The following is a 9,599-nucleotide window of genomic DNA, read 5'->3' as shown; positions in this document are numbered from 1 at the left end:
GTTTGCCTGCTGCGCCTTCCTCCGTCCCTTCCCTGGCTCTCCCTTAGAGTCTACCTTTGCTCTTTTCCTTTTCACTTAGCTCCTCTTGTGGCTAAAATACTGGGTTGGCCATGAAGTTCATTTGGGTTAAATGAATTTTGTGGCCAACCCAATATATATAACATAAATTTTAACTATTTTTAAGTTTACAATTCAGTATTCTTGTCTGGAGAATCCCAGGGACAGGGGAGCCTGGTGGGCTGCCATCTATGGGGTCGCACAGAGTCGGACACGACTAAAGTGACTTAGCAGCAGCAGCAGCAGCAGCATTAATTACACTCATACTGTTGTGCAGCCATTACCAGTGTCTTTCCAAAACTGTCACATCACTTCAAACTGAAACTCTGTACCCATTAAGCAATAACTTATTCCCCCTCTCTCCAGCCCTAGTAACATCTAACCTACTTTCTGTCTCTATGAATTTGCCTATTCCAGATATTTCATTAAATAGAATCACACAAAATTTGTCCTTTTGTGTCCAGATGGTTCATCCAAGTGGTAGCATGTGTCAGAATATCATTCCGTTTTATGGGTGAACAATATTCCAATTGTATGGATATACCACATTTTGTTCACCCATTCATCTGTTGATGGGCACTTGGATGGTTTCCAGCTCTGCCTATTGTGATTAGTGCTGCTATGAACACTGGTGTTCAAGTCTCTGTTTTTAACCCTTTTAGGTATATACACAGGTGTGAAATTGCTGAGTGTTACGGTAATGCTATGCTTAGCTTTTTGAGGAACTGCCAAACTTTTTCACAGTGGTTACACCATTTTACACTCTCACCAGCAATGGGCAAGAATTCCAGTTTCCCTACATCCTCATCAATATCAGGCAAGGCTTTATGGGGGTCCTTGCTGCAGCAAGGGGGAGCAAAAACAAACAAATTCCCTGGTTTACTCACCCCCAAGGGCATGGTGAGCTTGTTACTTAATGGGGTGAAAGTAGGGGTGTGTCCAGGAGTCAGGTAGGAGAGGTGGCTTAACTGGTTTTGTTTACCTCTTAGGTGGCATCTCATCAACACTTTTTATTTTCTGTTTTCTGTATTATAACCATCCTAGAAGATGGGAGGTGGTATCTCACTGTGGTTTTGATTTGCATTTCCCTGATGACTAAGGGTTAGAAGAAGCACAAGCTGGAATCAAGATTGCCGGGAGAAATATCAATAACCTCAGATATGCAGATGACACCACCCTTATGGCAGAAAGTGAAGAGGAACTAAAAAGCCTCTTGATGAAAGTGAAAGAGGAGAGTGAAAAAGTTGGCTTAAAGCTCCACATTCAGAAAATGAAGATCATGGCATCCGGTCCCATCACTTCATGGGAAATAGATGGGGAAACAGTGGAAACAGTGTCAGTCTTTATTTTTTTGGGCTCCAAAATCACTGCAGATGGTGATTGCAGCCATGAAATTAAAAGACACTTACTTCTTGGAAGGAAAGTAATGACCAACTTAGATAGCATATTGAAAAGCAGAGATATTACTTTGCCAACAAAGGTCCATCTAGTCAAGGCTATGGTTTTTCCAGTGGTCATGTATGGATGTGAGAGTTGGACTGTGAAGAAAGCTGAGCGCCGAAGAATTGATGCTTCTGAACTGTGGTGTTGGAGAAGACTCTTGAGAGTCCTCTGGACTGCAAGGAGATCCAACCAGTCCATCCTAAAGGAGACCAGTCCTGGGTGTTCATTGGAAGGACTGATACTGAAGCTGAAACTCCAATACTTTGGCCACCTCATACAAAGAGTTGACTCATTGGAAAAGACCCTGATGCTGGGAGGGATTGGGGGCAGGAGGAGAAGGGGACGACAGAGGATGGGATGGCTGGATGGCATCACCGACTCAATGGCCATGAGTTTGAGTGAACTCTGGGAGTTGGTGATGGACAGGGAGGCCTGGCGTGCTGCGATTCATGGGGTCACAAAGAGTCGGGCACAACTGAGCGACTAAACTGAACTGATGACTAAGGATGTTGAACATCTTTTCTTACTGGCCATTTGTATACCTTCTTTGGAGAAATGTCTTTTCAAGTTCTTTGCTAATTTTTTAATTATGTTGAGTTTTAGAAGTTCTTTACATATTTTGGATATTAAATCTTTATCAGATATGTGATTTGCAAAATTTTCTCCCATTTGTGGGTTGCTTTTTCACTTTCTTGATGATGTCATTTGACACTTAGTCTCTTTTAATTTTCATTTTTCAACCACAAAAAGGGGCAACAAACCTGTGTCATGAAGATCAAATGAAACAAAGGACACGAAAGTACACTGTGAATCAGAGGTGCTATGACAGAGTGGTTCAGAGCAACAGTGGAGTCCGGGATCAGACTACCTTAGTTTTAATCTCTGAAAGCATTAGTTGCTTAGTCATGTCTGATTCTTCGTGACCCCATGGACTATAGCCCACTAGGCTTCTCTGTTCATTGAATTTTTCAGGCAAGAATATTGGGGTGGGTTGCCATTCCCTTCTCCAAGTTTTAATTTCTGCTACTTATCAACTGAGTGACTTTGGACAATTTCTTACTCTATCTAAACTTCAGTTTCCTCATCCTCATAAAATGAAAATAATAGTATCTACCTCATGAGATTTTATAAAAACTAGATGAAGTAAGTGTAAGCGCCTGGCACAATGTAAGTGCTCAAAAAATGTTAAATGTAATTATTAATATCAACCATAATGATAATCATGATAAATTATAGTTTTATGCCAGAGCTATGGACAGGAAGCCACAAGCTCTTATTTGAGTGAATATATTTCTATCTCCCACAAAAGCGTTGTAGTAGCAGGCTGATTCACATGTTCCCTGACAGTCATTCCTTATTTATGAGCTCTCTCCGAATCCATAACAAGACACATGTATCAGGCACATGTACATGTATACACACAGAGCTAGGAATGTGGGCCATCAAAATAACCCGTGCTTAGACTCTCCTAACAAAGAATCTGTCAAATTCACACATGCTTATGGAAATGCAAACACTTCCATTTACTAACAGCTTAAGATAAAGATTAAAATAGGGTGCTTTTGGGGACTTCCTTTGTGGTCCAGTGGTTAAGAATCTGCCTGCAAATGAACATGGGTTCAATTCCTGGTCCAGAAACTAAGATCCCATATGCAGTGGAGCAACTAAGCCCATGCACGGCAGACTACCAAGCCCGTGAGCCACAACGAAGACCCAGCACAGCCAAAACAGGTAAATACATCCAATCGTTTAAAAAAAATAGGTTGCATTTGTTCAACACCAAGTATAAATGTCACCTTTTTAATGGGTACCTTTGGAAATAAAAATGGAAGCAGAAACCCTTTTTAAGAACTTGCTTCCTAACTACAGCCTGTAGTGGTAGACGATAGCAGGCATACATTCTGTAACATAAACAGCATTCACAAGCAGAGATTTGCTTGATGTAAGATCGAATTGTTGTTTGACTCACATCTACTGCTCTAAATGTAGGTGCAGTGGACTAGAAAACAATCACTGTGTGCAGGTCTCATATATTTTACAAATTCTTAGGTTTACGACAATCTGCTCATAAAGAACACAGAACTAGCCCAGGACTAGCCCTGCCTGGGAGGCAGAAACACTATACATTAGGATAAGACTAACAGTCAGTTCAACTGAGGCTGAGAGAGCTGCTGATGATATACACTGAAAGTAAGGATGGCTTCCCTGCCTCTGTGTCAACTGTGACACCCCAAATCAGGCCCCACGTACCTTTTCTGGAGATTCACAAAGTATATTTTCTGGCTTCAGATCACGATGAGCAATGCCTGAAATGACAAAGAACAAAGAAATGGTTAACATATACACACAATTATCAAACATTCCACACACAATTAATTTTTCCAAATGCTGTTGTTCGCAGATTAATTCCCAATTATGGTACATTAAAAAATCAACGAGCTACAGGAGGCAGAAGTAACCAGAGACACAAACAGAAAGCCCAGTTGATTCTGCAAGTTCTTCTGAAGCAGAAGCTTTAGAAGTCTAGCAGGGATAAGAAGGGCTAAATGAATCCCAGCCAGCCCACCTCTCAGCACTGCACTGCCAACTCAGAGTAAGCAGCCTAATACGAACCAGAGCAAAGAGCCCTCCAAACAGCCCTGCTTGGAACAGCAGTGAAGAAATAACTAGTGTCTTGTTTAAGAGCATCTCAGGGGGCTGGAACTACTTTACCTCATTTCTTCTTGTGTGGCCAACTTAAAAAAAAAAAAGATTCCTTCAGTAGGACTCCCTGAATATTGAGAGAATTGAGAGTTAGTTAACAAATCTCCCAAAGGTTGTCTGACTCCCTTCTTACTTACTCTGCATGTATAAGGCAGTCCTATCAGAAGGTCAGCAAGGACTGCTTTGGCCCAAGGGTGCTGTTCTTAAGAACCTCCCCTGTATTTTGGGCTTCCCTGGTGGTTCAGTGGAAAGAATCCGCCTGCCAATGCAGCAGATGTGGGTTCAATCCCTCGGGAAGATTCCCCCTGGAGAAGGAAACAACAACCCACTCCAGTATTCCTGCCTGAATAAGACCATGGACAGAGCCTGGTGGGCTAGTCCATGGGGTCAAAAAGGAGTAGGACGTGACTTAGGGACTAAACGACAACAATCCCTGCATTTGGTTAGACCTCCTTGAAGGAGACTGCAGGTAGCAGCTTACACGAGGCATTAAAAGCTGCTGACTTGGCCAACAAGGCATCTGGGGGTAAACCACATTCTAACCAAAGACACTGACAAAGACTCATGGCCATGGTGTTCTAGTGGTGGACTCAGAAACCTCCCATCCTTCTTCCTCCTGCAGAGTGTATGGTGCAGAGATAGAAGAGCTGTAAAATAAGTAAAAGTCCAACAGCTACTGCTTGGAAGTACTGGGAAGCAGCAGAGGATTCATGGAATAATGGAGAATAGCAGACTCTGCTTCACTATACCTCCCTTGCTGATCAACTTCACTGGCAGCCCTCTGGCTCACTGGCAGGAGGCAGAGGCCCAGCCCACCAGACGCTCTTCACTAGGGAGGAAGAACCTGAGCTCCAGCAGCCTAAGTAACTTCATCAGTCACCTAATTGAATGAGAACCCAGAGCAACTCAGTCCAGGCTGCACAAATTGAGCCAGGCTGCAGCTTGCTGCACTAAAAGTGAAAGATATTTTCCATTACAGCAAGTGCTCCCACAGAAGGATCACAAGCCACACATGGAGCCTTACTCTTCAAATAGATGCCTGTGGCCCCGTCATCCCCCGGTCTGAGAACTAAGAGTCAGGCCATAATAATGGGCCTGCCTCGGTGAGCACACTGGCCATCGAGCTGCTTCAGTTCATTTCCCACAGGTTGAGCTGCACTGTGTCCAGTATTTAAAAGTATGGGAACTTGTTTCAGGCTGACCCATTCTAGCCCAATTCATCTTTCAGGTGTGAAGTTATTTAGAAAACAGCCAAGTTCAGCTGCAAATCGTTTTTCATCCCCTCCAACTTCTAGTCACATGGGCAGCTGGCCATCTAGATGTTAACCAGCTCACCTCAGAACTCCTAAGACACCACTAGCCTCTGGTCCCTGTAGTGCATTCTGGTGAAAATAAATAAATAAATAAGAAATAAAACCACCTTTACCCCCCTCCAAGGTATGGATATTATAAAAAGTGTGACCCAGTTTTTGCAATCTACCGAGGCTGCTTGGAGAGCAGTTGTAAATCTCTGTCAGGCAGGTGTTACGTACATGCATCCCAGCTTTCAGAAACAGACCTACTGCTATTCATCATGCTGTGCAAAGTACAGAGGCCCCCTTCTAGGAATTTTCATCCCATGTGCAAGTCAGGCCCCTAGTGTGGGCATGGAGCACTTTCTTCAGGCCCTGGAGGAAGTGAGGTGGATCAGTGAGCCTCCCCTCCTGCACACGCCTCACCAGCTGCACTGTATCACTGGCACAAAGCAGGATGCAGGAGCATCATGCCTGCAAGTGGCCCTAAGCACTCCTGACCAGTGAGCCTGGCCAATGTCACAAAAGTGAAAGGAGCGAACTAAGCCTCAAAGTATGCGCTCCACCCCCACCCCCAGAAGGCAGGATACTTTTCTTTAAGGGAATTAGTATAAGGAGGAAAAATGCTGCCTGCCTGGTGGGGGGTGGAGGGTGGAGGAAATATTTTTGAAGAACTACTATGTGCCAGTCACTGTGCTCCACTGTTACATGTATACAACACACACACAAGAGACATACAATTATGTAAGCGAATCGATATATAAAAGACTTAGGACAGTGCCTGGCACATAACAAGTGCTACGTAAGTGTTAGCTACTGTTGATGATATCATTATGATCTCTCTTAATTCTCACCACAGCTCTAGGAGGGAGCCACTGTTACTGGGAGAGCACAGAGCTGGTAAAAAAAAAAGGTGAAGCCAGAATTCATTTTTGCCATGGTATTGCTGTTAGGCAAGTTTTCAAATGTATGTGATAGTAAACATATTTCCAGAAATGTGAAAACATATAATGTGCAAAAATATTTAATTGACTACAAAAGTTCTAGATAAGGAACCATACATTGAAGTGTAATTCAAACAACAGTAGCCTGCTATTTACCATCACAATCACTGTTCAACAGATACCTCCAACTTACCATGTTAATAGAAAAATGCATTTCCCATTTATTGTGAACAAGATATAAAACTACACACATACTACCATGCCAATTTTGAAAAAAGAGATACGGGTGATATATTTTAAAACACTAGACTGAAAAATACCCAAATATTCATCCTAGAATCTAGGTTGTCCTATGCATGACTTTTGTATTCTTCATTAGTAAAGGAAAAGACCATTCACATACACACACTCAGACACCCCTTGTTCCACATGAACTCTATTTCTTCCTCTCCTTGCTCTTTCTCCTGTCCCCCTAGCCTGCTTCATAGCCCCACAACCACCTGCCATCCCCATCAGAAGTGCAGGAGCCACCCTGGCCCGACCCCGCCACCGTCGTGGGTGTGCCTGCTAGCTGCACCAGCTCCCAGCCTTCTACCTGGGCTGCCCCTCTCCCTTGGCCCTCAGAGGCGACCAGCCCAACCCACCCACTAAGGCCAAGGCCCAGCTCACCCTTAGTGTGCAGGAAGTCAAGGGCGGCGGCGACATCCCGCACCACTCGGCTGGCTTCTAGCTCATTGAAGTGCTTTTGCTTCTGGATGTGGGCCAGGATGGAGCCTGAAGAGCAGAGGGGGCAGAGAGGACTGTCTTTTCAGGCTCTAGGAAGAGTAGTACTTTCTCAGAGGCCAAGTTTTCAAAAGTTTCAAGTGGGGACACAGGCTTACTCATCACTGAATGTCCAGCACCAGTGTGGTATCTGGCACAGACCAGGTACCAGCACAAAACTGGACTGAACAGAACTGGACAACTATCTTCTGCACCTGTTTATGATGAGTGTAGAAGGGCAGATGTGGGGCAGATCTGGCTTCTGAAATTGAAAAGAACTAAAAGTGACTCCACCTGGGGCTGGGGGCCTCTCTAGAGGAACTTTTCCTCCCTTGCATCTGAGCTCAGGTCCAAACAAGAGCACAGTCCTTCAGGTGGAAATGCCACACCTCTACTGGTTGTGTAAAGGTCTAGAAAAAGGGAAAAAACTGCTTTCTCTCCTGAAATTTCCCATTTATTATTATTATTATTGTTGTTGCTGTTATTTTGTTGGCAATGGCTGATATTTATTGAGTAGTTGCTCTGTACCAAGCACTATGTGATATATTAAAAATAGATTATCTTATCCTCACTGCAACTGGACATAATGTACAAAACAGAGTAATCCTCACTAACCTGAAGCCAAGAAAGGTTAAGCAACTTGTTCCAGACCATGTATCAGTAAATGGTGGCGTCATCAGGACTCGAGCCCAGTAAGTCTGGCCCCGGAGCCTGTGCAGACCTCTCCTCAGTAGGACTTGTGGTTTGACTGCTGCGGGGATAGGATTCCCTGAGCCAACCAATCATTCTTTTTTACCCACTGAGTCTGGCCTCAGTAGAGCTGTGCTCTGAGTGATATGGCTACAGATGAACCCGGCTGCATCAAGCATCTCAGAACAGGTAATTCACAGTGCTAGTGTCTCTGGGTGAAGCAGGGCGCACACAGGCATGAGCATATGGCTTGGTTCCATGTGGTCTGTGCTCACCACTGGAAGCCAGAATTTCTGGCCTGAAGGTGCTGTCTCTGTGTCCTACAAATGGCACATGTTTACTTATTATCTCTGGCTTTTGATGTGGGAAGAGGATGAAAGATCTTTCACTTGCCAGAGTAAACAATCAAAGGATCCCAATACACTGTGGAACATTCTGAGAAAACTGGCTCTAGGTTAAGTCTTGGGATTGCTCAAGTCTTGCTTCCAAATTTGTTAAAAGGGAAGGTGAAGAGTACATGTCTATAATAGTCTCCAGTACACCCAATTGTTTTTAATAATATTAACAGCTGACATTTATTAAACCTTTAGTGTCCACTGGGCACTGAGCTAAGCATTTCACATGAATTATCGCATTTAATCTTGACAGCATTCCAAGGAGGTAGGAGCTGTCATTTCCGCTATTTACAGATTACAGAGAGTACCATTTAGAAAGTTTAGATGACTTGCTCAAGGTCACATAGCTAGTAAGAGACGGAGCTCCCTTAACCATTAGCCCCTCCCCGTGTAGACCTCCACTCCGCTCCAGACATCCTCCTTAACCTTCACCTTGCAAATGTGACCTAGGGATGGGCGAGTGATAGGGAGGGAAGGGGCTTCTCTATGTCAGAAAACCAACTTATATTCCAGCGATCATGTGTGTGGGTAAAGGCAGTAGCAGTGGTGGTAGAGAATGGCATCTTTCCATCTGCAGGACGGCACTTCTCAGGCCTCCTTTCTATCCTGGTCTGTGTCCTAAACAATGTGTCCCTCCTCTCCTCTGGTGAGCCTTTTTGGACTTCACAGTGTATGTAAAAGCTTCTGCCCCATAATTAGTTCCATTAAATAGTGAAATGTCAAAACAATGGATTGATAAATTGATGATGAAATATATCTATATATGAGCCCTATTATAATGAGAAGGCATTTATAGAATGTACATACCAATGACATTCTAAGTCCTGCAAAATGCTAATTATCATCCTTCCCTCCGGCCTCCCTTCTCCCAAATCAAGGGCAGTTTTAAGTCCTTCATCCTTTTTATTAGCTTGACTCATTTTAGAAGTCTCTGGGATTCATGATGGATGATCACTACCCTGGGTCTTAATCAGAAGTCCGAACACACGCTCAACAGTAAGTACCTCCTTGCAATTTCTCAAAGACCAAGTAAAACCTTGTGTCGTCTTCAAAGAACTCAATCAGCTCCAAAATGTGCCTTAAATAGGGAAAAATAGGAGGAAAAAAGAAGGGAAAATGGTATTATAGATTGAAGCTCACTTTTAAATAGACCAAAAAAACACAGATGCTCTGTAACGGGCAGAAATCAACTTGAAATCAGAATGCTTATTAAAGACCCAGGTTTAAGAAGCAGCCAACAGTGTTAGCAAGATTCAGGTCACCTTATCTTTCCATAATGTTTAGTCTCTGGTGTTTTCACCAAGTCTGTGCTG

The 9,599-nt window shown here is 43.7% G+C and overlaps 1 protein-coding gene across 5 annotated transcripts in view; it reads right to left on the bottom strand.

The window, feature by feature from the left end:
* MKNK1 (MAPK interacting serine/threonine kinase 1) overlaps positions 1-9,599 on the bottom strand; it is a 45,387-nt gene that overhangs the window by 7,102 nt on the left and 28,686 nt on the right. For all 5 annotated transcript variants that reach the window (XM_040231250.1, XM_040231254.1, XM_040231251.1 and 2 more), the window contains 3 exons: positions 9,291-9,364; positions 7,109-7,213; positions 3,751-3,806 (listed from right to left, as the gene is read on the bottom strand). In XM_040231250.1, coding sequence (XP_040087184.1) covers positions 3,751-3,806; positions 7,109-7,213; positions 9,291-9,364 — 235 coding nt within the window. The remainder of the gene's footprint in view (positions 1-3,750; positions 3,807-7,108; positions 7,214-9,290; positions 9,365-9,599) is intronic.

The sequence above is a fragment of the Oryx dammah genome, unplaced genomic scaffold, assembly GCF_014754425.2.
Source record: "Oryx dammah isolate SB20612 unplaced genomic scaffold, SCBI_Odam_1.1 HiC_scaffold_28, whole genome shotgun sequence".
In the NCBI taxonomy this organism is placed as follows: domain Eukaryota; kingdom Metazoa; phylum Chordata; class Mammalia; order Artiodactyla; family Bovidae; genus Oryx; species Oryx dammah.
The sequence above is the reverse complement of the archived record's forward strand: the minus strand, read 5'-3'. Positions and strand labels throughout refer to the sequence as shown.